This window comes from Marasmius oreades, chromosome 11, assembly GCF_018924745.1.
Source record: "Marasmius oreades isolate 03SP1 chromosome 11, whole genome shotgun sequence".
In the NCBI taxonomy this organism is placed as follows: Eukaryota; Fungi; Basidiomycota; class Agaricomycetes; order Agaricales; family Marasmiaceae; genus Marasmius; species Marasmius oreades.
The window spans coordinates 451,519-463,880 of record NC_057333.1 but is presented as its reverse complement, the minus strand read 5'-3'; the positions used below and the strand labels follow the sequence as shown (position 1 = coordinate 463,880).

The 12,362-nt window shown below is 46.9% G+C and overlaps 4 protein-coding genes across 4 annotated transcripts; 3 read left to right on the top strand and 1 right to left on the bottom strand.

Annotated features, from left to right (window-relative positions):
* The first annotated feature begins 2,102 nt into the window (after positions 1–2,102).
* On the top strand, positions 2,103–3,186 carry E1B28_003006 (uncharacterized protein). The gene is made up of 3 exons (XM_043159962.1): positions 2,103–2,453; positions 2,520–2,839; positions 2,904–3,186. Exons 1-3 carry the CDS (start codon positions 2,165–2,167, stop codon positions 3,030–3,032), a joined length of 738 nt encoding a protein of 245 aa, XP_043001916.1. The 5' UTR covers positions 2,103–2,164; the 3' UTR covers positions 3,033–3,186.
* A 572-nt stretch (positions 3,187–3,758) lies between these two features.
* On the top strand, positions 3,759–6,367 carry E1B28_003005 (uncharacterized protein). The gene is made up of 9 exons (XM_043159961.1): positions 3,759–4,031; positions 4,088–4,282; positions 4,334–4,410; positions 4,468–4,565; positions 4,628–4,767; positions 4,819–4,907; positions 4,965–5,071; positions 5,130–5,845; positions 5,896–6,367. The coding sequence occupies exons 1-9, from the start codon at positions 3,786–3,788 to the stop codon at positions 6,079–6,081; spliced, it is 1,854 nt and encodes a 617-aa protein (XP_043001915.1). The 5' UTR covers positions 3,759–3,785; the 3' UTR covers positions 6,082–6,367.
* Positions 6,368–6,398: 31 nt separating this feature from the next.
* Positions 6,399–9,591, top strand: E1B28_003004 (uncharacterized protein; the record flags this gene model as incomplete). Its single annotated transcript, XM_043159960.1, has 17 exons — positions 6,399–7,147; positions 7,200–7,297; positions 7,356–7,447; positions 7,497–7,540; positions 7,601–7,698; positions 7,755–7,880; positions 7,930–7,985; positions 8,038–8,161; positions 8,214–8,331; positions 8,388–8,454; positions 8,519–8,609; positions 8,663–8,781; positions 8,838–8,867; positions 8,921–9,160; positions 9,221–9,253; positions 9,309–9,337; positions 9,410–9,591. The coding sequence occupies exons 1-17, from the start codon at positions 6,976–6,978 to the stop codon at positions 9,589–9,591; spliced, it is 1,719 nt and encodes a 572-aa protein (XP_043001914.1). The 5' UTR covers positions 6,399–6,975.
* On the bottom strand, positions 9,585–11,019 carry E1B28_003003 (uncharacterized protein). Its single transcript, XM_043159959.1, has 3 exons — positions 10,594–11,019; positions 9,976–10,517; positions 9,585–9,910 (listed from the first exon to the last, which is right to left on the bottom strand). Exons 2-3 carry the CDS (start codon positions 10,443–10,445, stop codon positions 9,706–9,708), a joined length of 675 nt encoding a protein of 224 aa, XP_043001913.1. The 5' UTR covers positions 10,446–10,517; positions 10,594–11,019; the 3' UTR covers positions 9,585–9,705.
* Positions 11,020–12,362: the final 1,343 nt, after the last annotated feature.

Here is a 12,362-nt window from a genome sequence, read left to right as displayed (position 1 = left end):
CTTGCTAGTTTCCGTGACCCCGAAATGAGTGATACGTTAGACCACTCGTTCATCACAAGTGTATGCTCTTCAACACCAGAGCCAGGCACACAACACCTGAACCCGCCGCGCGAAGAAATACAAGCCCATCTCGCTCCAAAAGCTCATTTATGAAATTTCGGTGCCAGTTCCGGCGTTTTGAGTGACGATGAATGGTGACACCGTAGAGAAAACCAACGTCCATTTCCTCCAGATGATGGAACAACTCGTTGCTATACATTAGGCTTGATTGCAACTTGGAGCTTGCACGTGGGAATGAGTTTCGTCGAATTCGAGATTTACTGATACGATGATATAGATCTAGAAAGCGCCTCCAAAGGCAGCTTGTATCGGGATGTAATGTGACTTGCAGATTCGGAAATGCGCTTCAGCGTCTCCAGTATGCGTCGTTTTGGGGACCACTGGCAAGTACATATGACTTTCAGCGTGTTATACGGTAAATCGTGATGTTGATGTTTCGTACCTAGCTTGGAACGGAGAAGGAATAACTGGTTTGGTGCCCATCAGCTCTTGTGTGAGACGCGGACATGTAGGACACAAGGAGCGTGGTCTGTGAGGTGTCTTTCGCTGAAGTAACTTGATAGAGAGCTTCGGTTTATGGAAATGATTTCATCGTGTGTATCGATAAGAAGTTGGGCTGTGATTACATGACTGCATATAGCTGAATTGTCCTCTGTTGGAACGAAATAGGCAGTCAGGGGATTCCAGTATCAAACAAACGAACTTGAATGTACACACTCAATATCCGCAACTCCACACATCCCGTCGTGCCTCTCTTGGATTCAAGAACGAACATTGACCGGAATGTATCGCACCTCCTCACATAAATGCATGTCGACTCTCGAGGTTGTAGTGTTGAGTTCAGATTTAAAGCTGATTTAGTGTTGCATCTGAAGGGCCGGAGCTGGGGTCTGCGTCTATGTCCAAGTCAAGTTTGCGCGGCGCGAGAGACTCATTCACTGCAGAACAGAAAAATTGCTCTCCATACAACTCCGCTGTGCAAGCGTGGGTTCCAGATTTGGCGTAACGCCATTGCCGGCCGTCACGTGTCACGCTCGGCAGGGCATCGAAGCTGCGGTCACATGTGGCGGATTTCCATCATGACCCACTTTTGCCTTCAACTCCAAGTGGTTTCCGGATTCACCTTTCGTCAATACTATGTATAAATAACAATGCCCATGAAGTTAACATTGAACTTGGCAGATTATCGGGAGGCGGCCGAGTCACTTCAAGGTACGATTCAATCCTCCATTCTCAGTACAGCTTGCGATGCAATTGCTATCGCAACGAAAAACCTTTGATTTCGGGATTTAGAATGATGACAAGTAGAGTGTTCAATCACTCTCATCTGATCCCCGAATGCAAATGAACTTACTCAATCACGGTTAATGGGTTGGAAGTCCCTAAGGAACAGAACCACGAAAACGTCAATACGACACCCACTACACTGCCTATGGTAGGTTTCACGTTTTTTTAGGGGACCCGGGCTTACCCTTTCTAGATATCCTTCATCATCCTAGGCTACTGCTGTACAAGTTATTGACGTAGCACGGTCGTGTCAATGAAGGTGTACTTCTACTACTACTGCGCTGGCTCAAATCGCACTCTTTTATTTTTTTCCCCAGGGTGTTCAGAGTGTTCTGACGGCTGCTGTTTGCCACCTGTAGCAACGACCATTGACCTAAGTGCATGAAACTTAGAAAGGAGCGAAGACATCACAGGATTTCACGTTCATAATCGAGTCATTAGCATATGGCACGGCACCAGTAAGGACCCAAAATCGTTCCCGCATGAAGTTGAAGTAAGTGATTAACAACAGCCTCTTGCGCCGCTGATACCGCTCTCAGGCTGCGCCCTGGTCGAATATTACCGTCTCACGTCCCGCCACCTCGCTGTCAGGTCCCAAAACCACCTCTTGACTCTTAGTTGAACTATTAGTCGCGACAGAGAGTGTTTGCTGTGGCCGGGAAAGGAGGTAACTCATCGCCATAATTGAATTTACTTTTAATCTTGGTTCTCAACTCCGATAGGAATACTATGTATACTAAGTATAAAAACCTCGGGGAGAGATTTCTTAATCTGAAGAGACCACTCACCACTACCAGTCTACATTCACTCGCCTCCAATGCGTTTTCAGTCCTTATTCTCCTTCTCTCTCTCGCTCGCGGCTGCCACGGGAGTCGTATACGGTGCTCCAAGTGCAACTGGGGCCAACTCCGAGGATACCTATGGCTCTAGTCAGGCCGTCACCATCCAACATTTTTCTCTTAAACAACCTGGTTACGGAGAAACGCAACAAGACATTATACAGAAACTGACGGAAGCCATGTCTAAGGTCAAAGCTAGCAGTGGAAAGAAAGTTGAGCATGCCTATATCGGCGTGGCCGATCCTGATATTGCCGAACAAATCTTCCGTGAGTCGAATTTCCGCTCTGTTCAAGGGTGTGGCTGGCAGCTAATGGCATCCCGTTTGATTCCAGTTTGGAAGAGTCCACCAGATGCATCTACGTTGGATACAATCAAACCCTTTACTTCATTCTCGTCCAGCGGGACAGTGAACAGCTCCACCTCCGTCTTCAATGACAGGACTACTCTGCTCCGTTCCCTAGGATATCCGATTATCGAATCCGTCGTCTTGGATGTTCTCCCGAACGTTCCTACAACCGAATTGGAACAGGACTATTCGGTGGTGGTTGAGAGTATCTTGCAGACCGGGTCAGGACTTGGTGGGTCTCATGGGATACAGCAGGGTTCTGGTAGTAGGACGTTTATGGTTATCAATGGATGGGAAAGTCAACAGGTATGGGTCTAGGATTTTGTTTCGGACTTTTTTCATTGACACTGACAATCGCGATGCTATTTAGGCTGTTACGGAATGGGCTGACGGTGTGAACAAGGATCCGGAGACTGCACCTGTGTATGATGAACTTCTTCATAGCTTTGTCGGTGGTATTGCTACTCCGCTGTTTAAAGCTGTGAAAGAGATTCCTTGAGAGGTTCACCGGAAGAGGCTGTCGACGCTGAGGATGATCAACCACAACCGTAAATACTTAACTGGATTCCATTTATTCGCTACACTTTACTTTATATCCGTATTGGTAATCTTGTAAACCGTCGCTGTCCGTCCTCGTTTTGTGGTATACTAAGTGACTGTGTAATTTCAATACTAAATTCGTTTTGGCTCAAGTTGAAATGTGTGGCGAACGATATCAAATCAAGTTGGCACTCGGACAAACCGTATACGGGTCCTTATTTCACAGCTGCAAGCCCACGAGCTTCCTCCACCGACTCTCTGGCAAGCTTCTTCCGACGTACGGACTGTTCCGTCTCAACGGTGTTATCTACCTATCGGAGTCGGGTCCGAAGCGGTATTATAGGCGCGAAGTTAGGGGTAGGATAAGTCGCTCGCTTGTGTCAACGTGTGCATCTTGGTTCGGCCTAATCTCGCACGAAAGCATCAATGAGTAGCTTGACGAGAGTTGAACGTTGAATGTACAAGGAGACTGATATCCTTTTTGAACATCATGTAGTTTGTTCGCAGGCGGGAGTTCAAAGTTCAGGGTCCAATGTCGTGATGTCTGAAGTCATGAACATTTTTGAGTTCAAGGTGTAAGGTGTGAGGGATAAGTAAACGTGAGCAGAAGAGCAGCCCAAAGCGTAGTGGCACGTGGGTAGCAAGTGATCAGTTCGACGCGACAGTCACAAAGGCCGTCACGCCACCGGTCTCGTCGTCAGTTTTTACCATCATGGCTCCAAGGACATCGTCCAGAATCCAAAAGAAGCATGCTGATTCCAACAAACCGACCGTTGAATCAGATGAATCAGATGCTGAAGATGTACAAGTCCAGTCGGTCAGAAAGGCCAAGAAAGTTAAGACAGTCGCACAGCCCGCCTCTACGAATGCAAATCCAGATATCTTTCGTCGAACACGGGGTAAACGTGGACTACTGGAGAGACTAGCGAAAGAAGCACCGTTGGATATTCTCATAGAGGTGCGAGCCCGCATATATCTGGTGATCGAAACATGGGGAGGAACCTTTCTTTGCAGATATTCAAGCGTATGGAACCCCGAGATATACTACAACTTGCCCGGACGAGCAAAGATCTCAGAGATTTTCTTATGAAACGCTCTTCCGCGTTTATTTGGCGTGAGGCTCGCGAGAATATCACCGATCTGCCCCCGTTGCCCATCGATTTGAATGAACCTCAATATGCAAGCTTGCTATTCGACAACCATTGCCATGTGAGTTTACATTCACCTGTCCCTATAACGAGCTTGATATAATATCATTAGGCATGCCTTCGCTCCCCGTGCGATAATGTTTTGTGGGAATATAGAGTTCGATGCCACAAAACCTGCCTGAGTAAGCTGTATGATACCCTCTTTCATTTTGACGAGTCGTGCCTATTGAAGAAACTATTCCCTAGGTTCCTAGACCATTATCAACTTTGCTCCCTACATCCATATCTGCTCTATTTTGAATTCTCGAAGATTGTTGAGAGTGCCCCCTCCTATCGTGGACGACGTAAGATTTTTTGTTCGCACCTACTGATAGAACATCTAATCTCTGATGTGATGATGGTAAAGTCCACAGAAGCTATGGCACTTTCTGGCTCGCGTCAATGTTTGAACTCCTTCTCCGCAAGTACAAGGAAATTCAGGGCGACGAGTCTGCAATGCACAAGTGGCTTGATGAGAAAGAGCAGAATTTCAGGTTGATTACGCGTGTGAGTACTCACTTAAATTCTCCTTCCCCTTTCTTATACTCTTCCACTCAGCATGCTTTTCAATGTCGCGCTTGGAATGCTAATCGTCGCATGGAACGTTATACAGAACAAAGAAACATCCGACGTGAACGTCGTCAAGAGTCGGTATACTTTCTCACAGCAACTCTACTTTGGCTGATCAAACCTACATCTTTTAGAATTATCAAAAGGTTAACTGCGTCAGGCTGGGGGCCAAAGGAGCTCTGTCACGATGATTTTCTCTCGCACCCTCTCTTGAAGCAGTCGAAACCGGTCACGGAACGAAGTATATCCGAATTTTCTTTCATCGTAAAGATTTGTCATACTCAAATCAACTGATCCAGTGTGGAATAACCTCGAGCCTCAACTCTTTGAACTTCTTCAGGCGTTGAAGGATGGACGCCTTAAAGAGGAACGCCGCGATTCTCTCAGATCTCGATACGAACTACTCGAGTTGGCTTATGATGAAGTGAAGTACGAGTACGGCGACAGGTTGTCTGTATATCCCCCGATGGCCGACCTCATTCTGGGCGCAGACCTGAAGGCCATAGACGATATTATCTGGAACACACCTCAAGAACAGGAGTTGACTAAATCCGACTTCGTCAACGCTTTACGCGAGGTTGGCGTCGTAGGGTTTGCGAAGAAGTGGGTCGAAGAAAAGAACCAAGAACTTGAAAAAATCTTGCAAAATACTGGGATCGAAGCTTATGACTTATGCTCGGTGATCTTTTCATGCCGATACTGTGGACAAGACACCTGGGCACCCGTGATTTATATGCACGATTGTTTTCACGATATGGATTATCATACTCCAGGTTGGAATAGACCGGAATTCGACCCACTTTATGAGCTAGATTGTGGTCCGTGGCGAGCTACCGCATTCACTCCCAAAGTCACCCTATCTAAGCGTTTGAAGAAGATCATGGCATTGTGTGGAAATCCTAAGCCCGAGAGCATCGAGAGTTTGGACAGGGCAGATCCACTGTTCGAGTGTCTTCGTTACAGAGGCGGTCGCCTCGGGAAAAGATGTTTCGCGCGATGGATGGAGGCAACACTGGTACGACCTCATGTTTGCTGATGTTCTCACCTATGTTGACGACTTCCCAGCGTTTGAACGACGGAGACAAAGTCGTTCTCGCGAGTGGCAACGATCAGGCGACAAACCAGACGAATCATTCTAGCGTCAACTCCCAGTTTGCAAGCACTGCCCACCTAGAACAAGAGACTTCGACGTCAGGAACCCTCTCAAGCCATGACATAGAACTCAAAGACGCGAAGGGAAATGTCGATTAGTGCTATCAGCACCGAGCATCTACCTTTTCTCGTCGTCCCCCAGCATTGATGCTCGTTTTCTTGATCCTTAATTCCGCTGCTTGTGATTGAAGTTTTGTGTACGCGTATAACGACAAGCCTCGGTGAATTCATGTAGAAGTTTATGACTACTATTATGTTGCTTGACACAAGTCATGCTATGTCGTTCACTTCTCGAAAGCGAAATTTCAAATTTAGGCCACCTTTCGTTACCATACTTTTTGGATAAACGGGAAAGCGTTTCGCTTGTCAGCCGTATGCCTTGCACGCAATTGATCTTACCTTATCTCTGGCTCATACTATTTCCCACGGAAAAAAGGGAGGTTACCACACAACCACACTCTTGAACGCAACCACAATCCATAGGTTCTCTTACATCAAGTGACTGCCATGCGAGAATCTTATAGAGGAAGTTTGAAGAGGGCTAGGCCAATCCTCAAGCTCTCGATCACGTAGCGGATATTTCGAGGTTTACAAACGCCCAAAGGTAGCGGTGGAAAATTGGGGTCTTCAGTACATCTTGTTCGTGGCGATTTTCCAAAATTTAAATTCCAATGACTGTAGAATCTAGAGCTCATCTCAAAGGAATAAACTGCTTCAAGTTCAATGTTGGAACTATATCCATCATCGAGAGCTACGCATCAAAATGTGCCTGTGTGCTGAAGGCTACGATACAGCTTTCTCTACCGAAGCCGTTACCCATCGGGAATCATATGGAAAGGGTCATTACTCGGTATCTCTGACTTACAGAAATACTTATTCCCGGAGTGCTTCTAAAAGCGGTGGAGCTGTTATGTATTGGTTCGGTGATAAAGTAATTCGAGGACGTATAAAAACAATATCGACGCGCCGGGCCTCCAGACCATACTCACTCTTATGCAGAACTTCACGATGATTGATTTCAGCACAATCTTTAGTCTCAAGATCTTTCTTGACATCGCGGTCTACTATTTCATTCTTCGGTTTTTCCTCTGGATCCTGAAGCCGATTCTTGGTCTCACACCTTTCCGCCGTATCCCAGGTCCTCCAGCAGACTCGTGGTGGACAGGTGCGTGCTGAATCCTCCCTTCCCTCCCTTCCCTACTTAATCCCAATATCAGGCAACCTAGGACAGCTGTTCAACGCCAAAGGATTGCCCTTTCACCAAAAGCTTGTCGATGACTACGGAGGTATGGTGAAGGTTCACGGCTTCTTCGGGGTGTGCTTCTCTCTCGGACTTCCTTTCCGTGTTCATCGCTTCTAACCACTCTCCATAGGACGAGCAACTTTACGTTTCGGACCCCCGAGCGTTGCAGAGCATAATCAGCAAGGACCAGGATGCATATGAAGAAACTGCAGTATTCATTGAGTCCGTACATCCTCCCCGACCTGTTGCTCCCACTGACTGAGCTACATAGCTCCAATAAAATAATCTTTGGACCTGGCCTTGTGGCTACTACCGGTAGGACTCTTACTCGAATTCTGTCTATGTATGGCCCATATCTTACGTGCAAACATTCAGATGAGATCCACAAGCGGCAGCGGAAGCTCGTAACACCGGTCTTCTCGGTGACCAATCTCAAGGCGCTAACACCGCTTTTCTACGATATCGCGGAACGGGTAGGTTCTCGGGCTCAAATGCACCGACTTGAAGTCTAACAAAGCTTTCCAATTAGCTCGCAGACGTCCTAGACAATGAATTGAAGGAAAAGAAAGGCAAGGAAGCTGTCCTGGATATGCATGAGTGGATGTCTCGAGTGGCTTTAGAATCAGTCGGCCAGGCTGTTCTTGACTATTCCTTCGTAAGACCCAGCAACTTGGCTTCCTTTTCATCGACTAAAAGCTGTCAAGGATCCTTTGGATTCTCCCGTGAACAACCCGTACACAGCGGCAATCAAGGAGTTGATGTACGTGCTGGCGTTCTAGCAAACATCTCGCGCTGAATGTCGAAGTATACAGCCCAACACTCTTCTCGTTAGCCATCCTTCGGCAATTCGCCCCGTTCTTGTCGCGCGTCGGGAGCGATGCCTTTAGGAGACGGCTGGTTGAATGGACGCCGAATCAGACCGTTCAAAAGCTGAAAGTAGGTCGATACGAATCGATATGTGTGACGGCGCTGACACGGTTTTCTTAAGCACATATCTGATGTGATGCATAGTACCGCCCGAAGGATTCTTCAGGACCGCAGAGCTAATATCCATTTGGAAGACACGAGGCAGGACAGCGAAGCGAAGGACATCATTAGCATCCTCCGTAAGTTCCGTATCTCCGGGATAACGTTGGTAATGACTCGAACTTTGCGTTATCAGTTCGAGAAAATGAGCGCGCAGTGCCTGAAGACAAGATGTCGGAAGATGAACTGACAGGTCAGATAACGTGCGTGATTGTAATCATCTGGAGATTTGAAATTTCCAACTTACAATGACTGCTGGCCACACAGGGTCCTCATCTTCGGGGCGCAAGACACCACCTCATCCGTTATGTCAAGAACTCTTGACTTACTTACGATGTACCCAAATGTTCAGGACAGGGTGAGTTCATATTTTTTTATGTCTGAACTGGGCCTCATTCAGGTCCTGTATAGGTGCGCGAAGAACTCCATGCTGCGACGGGTGCAGGTGATGGCAATAGCGAAAGAATGGAATATGATGAAATTATCAACTTGCCATGGCTCGATGCTGTTCTGAAGGAGACACTGCGCCTGTGAGCATATGCTGGGAGTCTATGTTTCGGTTGTACTGACACCCGGCCTCGATTAGGTATCCCCCTGTTCCGTTCGTTCGGAGAACGTATGTCTATAAGTTCCAGTTAAAGACTCATCTCTAACTGTATCCCATGTCAGCGCGGTCAAAGAGAGAACACTTTTGTATTCCCCCGTGTCTCGTGAACGCGCCACAGAAGATCATTCAACGGCATCAGTCACAGTACCAGTTGGTACGACGCTATTCGTGGGAATTGCGGCGGCCAATCGCCTTGAATCCATTTGGGGTGCAGACGCCAAGGAGTGGAGGCCTGAACGATGGTTATCGAACGAGCGCAAATCTGAGCCCACAGTCCGCTTACCTGGGATATATGCCGGAACGTACGTACATCCTACTTCTCCCTTTTGTAGTATGCCGTGTCTGACTTCCGATTTCTCTAGGTTGTCATTCTTAGGCGGTGGGAGGTCATGCGTGTGAGTTATTCTTCTTTACTATCAAAACTTACGCGGACTTATTGCATCATGCTAGCGGATACAAATTTGCTTTGATTGAGATGAGTAAGCATGGGATTACTTTGTTCTACCTCGGACGTTGGGAGCTAATCGAATACCGCACTATCCTTCAATCAGAGATTATTCTTGCGACGTTGCTTCTCAGGTTCCGATTTTCGAAAACAGAAGACGAGATAGTGTGGAATCTTTCTCAAATCATCTCGCCGTCGGTGAGGAGATCTGTACAAAAAGGACAGCAGGTGTTCTGTGAAGAAACCAAGGGGCTGCCACTCCTCGTTCAGTCGGATCTCGGATTATAAGCTTGTACAGTTGATGCTTGTAAGTACTAGTACATTAGATACAATTTAATTTTTCTGTTGGTGTTTCTTCTTTGGTCCTTCCACGCGCACAACACGGTGATATCCTCACCAATTCTAACTCCCAATGAGAATAAGCTCTTGACATCCTCCGATGCCTTGTGGGCAACGATGATGCCGACGAGCCATAGAGAAGTCCACGATGCGCACTCCACCCTTATCACCGTTATACCCCAGGTCGAGTATGTGACGGTTGTTCAGCAGGTCTCCGTGAACAACGCCAGCTTGATGAAGCCTTTGCGTTGCAATTAACGCACGCCGCCTGCGCGGTGATTGCATTAATATTCCGATACGATGTTCAATAGCAAAGAGAATGCCTTCGCTTACCTGAAATCACCGGATGACAGCGGGAAGCTCCCATGACCGGAACAATACTCGAGGATCATACATGCACTGGCAGCATCTCTACAATCCAATCGATGCGAACGCGGAGAACTCGAACCTAGTTTTCCACGATAAAGCCCATAATATTTGGGCACAACACACCCCTGCAAGTGATGAAGTTCGTCTTCGTAGAAGCTTGCTTCTCGCTGAAGAAGACTTATGTGTTCTGACCCGGTTGCTATCTTGAGAACGACAGGCAAGGGCGTGGATGATAATTGACATTCCATTCGCGGGGTGAGGTATGCAGTCGATAACGTTATTCCGTTGGAGCGTGAAGTGTTATTGATATCATGTTTTAGAATGCGTGCTATGTAATGTTGGTTGTCGTCTGCAATGGTGAAGCGTGAGTTTCCTGTCGACCATTTCCATAAGGTCTCCACCCGATGATTGAATACGATATCCAAGGTCGACATTCTGTGGGTTTAACAAGATGGAGCTCCGAATCGAACAATAGCCTTGGAGGTGAGTGAGAATCGTGGCGAGAACTAAAATAGACCATCGGAGGTGACGTTGAGCCATTCATACGGGAGAAGAGACACATGAAACGAAACATATGCACACCCTCGATTGTTTGTTGTTACCGTTGCACTTGATATCGAAAAATCAAAATCTCTTGCTGCAGCGGGAACGTGTTTGACCGCGTTGAAGACGTATGCCTTGATATTTATCTACGGCTGGAGTCGGGCGTTTCGCAGTACTACCCGGGGGATTCGTCTGTTCATCTGTTCCTGATATTCATTTGCATAGCAACAAAATGACGCCCAGCTCCCGAATACACAGCTGTCTGCCGTAGTAGCAGTGCAAATAGGGTCCCGCCGGCGATACCGAGACTGGATAACTTGGTGAGGTTAAAATAAGTTCAATTTCAACGAGATGAACTTGAAAGTTGATGATGACCCGTTATCATCAAAGATTCCTCGAGACCAGGTTGATACGGCCGACAGAGAAACGGCCTACTTGATGACCTAGAGGAAATGAGAGGAAATGATGATAGGCATTTTGGCCTGTTCGGGTGAGCCGGCTACGGCTTACGCGCCAAAATGAAAGTCAGGGCTAAGCGCTAGGCTGCCTTTGGCCTGTCTCTGGCGGAGGCCGAAGCCGACCGAGAGAATCAATTATCAGACCACAGTTTGTAAACAGTTGGCAACAGGGCCAGGTCCGCAGTTGACATATCAGGCCTTCAGGCCTAAACGGAGTCGAAGTAGTAAGTGACTTGAAGAATCACTGCGCCACTGAAATCCCAGATGGATGATATTGACATCAATGGCAAATTTTAATGTGTTGATCATTCAAGGTGACTTGATTGCAGCGGATTGGCCTAGAAATCTTGCTCATCAGAGTCAACGAAGAGCCAAAAGCTGGAGAAATAGTCCGCCCACATATTCATCGTGTCTGGAAGCGTTCACTACTATTTTGGGTTTCGATGTGTAAAGCACCGGGATATGCAACATTTCATAAAACAGAGTGTTCCCGTCATTTTGTGGGCTCAACAATTTTTTACAAGCTTCTTAGAGTACATACGAGCTTGTATGTACAATTGTGGCCACTGGAATACACAGGATCCAACAAGACAATTAAAATACAGTGAAGTGTCTGTGGTGATCATGGCGTGACAAGCCAGGAACAGTGTAATTCTCGTTGTAGAGTAGAAATATCAAGACATAGCAAGATGTAAACAACACTGATAAGGCTAAATACAAGTTTGTAGAGACGGGGGAGTGAAAGGTAGTGTAAAATAAGCAAAACGAGTCCCAAAAGTCCCCAATCGACCAGTAGGCGAGACCGATGGCTTGGCTGTGCAGAATGTCTTGCCGGACGTGACGATACGTGACAAAAAGTTTTGCACTTCTCGTTCCACCCTCGGACACTCTCCGAGACTTCGTACAAGTCTCCTAAAATTCAGCTAAATTCAGGTTAACAATTTGAGCACTAATAAACTGTTCTGGTCAAATTTTTAAGACGGTAAGTGGTGTGTGTAAATGGATCTCAGACGTGTTGCATATCCCTACCCAGAATAGTAGCACTGCTCAGTGCTCTGTCGTTCCACTTCAACATCGGAGACGCGGACTGATGACCGAGGATCAGGTGATGCATCAAATATTTTCCCACAGTGAAAAACTGATTCTCTTCATCGACGCCATGTCTGTGCTTTTCCACTCCTTGCAAGATTCCCATCATGACTAGGATACGAGTAGAATGAATGTGGGTGATTTTTATCACTTCCAGGTGCTTTGTTAATTTTATGCTCAGAAGTGCTGGTCGGCGTCGTATCCGATCATGATTCCACTTTTCACTTGATCAGAGGACCTCTTCCTCCCGTTATGCTATAA

Excerpts from the sequence above, each read along its gene's own strand:
- E1B28_003005 (XM_043159961.1), top strand. The coding sequence starts at position 3,786 with ATGGCTCCAAGGACATCGTCCAGAATCCAAAAGAAGCATGCTGATTCC. Across the intron at positions 4,411-4,467 it reads AAAACCTGCCTGAGTAAGCT|GTTCCTAGACCATTATCAAC; the intron begins GTATGATACCCT and ends ACTATTCCCTAG. Across the intron at positions 4,566-4,627 it reads CCCCTCCTATCGTGGACGAC|TCCACAGAAGCTATGGCACT; the intron begins GTAAGATTTTTT and ends ATGATGGTAAAG.
- E1B28_003006 (XM_043159962.1), top strand. The coding sequence starts at position 2,165 with ATGCGTTTTCAGTCCTTATTCTCCTTCTCTCTCTCGCTCGCGGCTGCC. Across the intron at positions 2,454-2,519 it reads TATTGCCGAACAAATCTTCC|TTTGGAAGAGTCCACCAGAT; the intron begins GTGAGTCGAATT and ends GTTTGATTCCAG. Across the intron at positions 2,840-2,903 it reads ATGGATGGGAAAGTCAACAG|GCTGTTACGGAATGGGCTGA; the intron begins GTATGGGTCTAG and ends GATGCTATTTAG.
- E1B28_003003 (XM_043159959.1), bottom strand. The coding sequence starts at position 10,445 with ATGTCGACCTTGGATATCGTATTCAATCATCGGGTGGAGACCTTATGG. Across the intron at positions 9,911-9,975 it reads CTGTCATCCGGTGATTTCAG|GCGGCGTGCGTTAATTGCAA; the intron begins GTAAGCGAAGGC and ends ATCACCGCGCAG.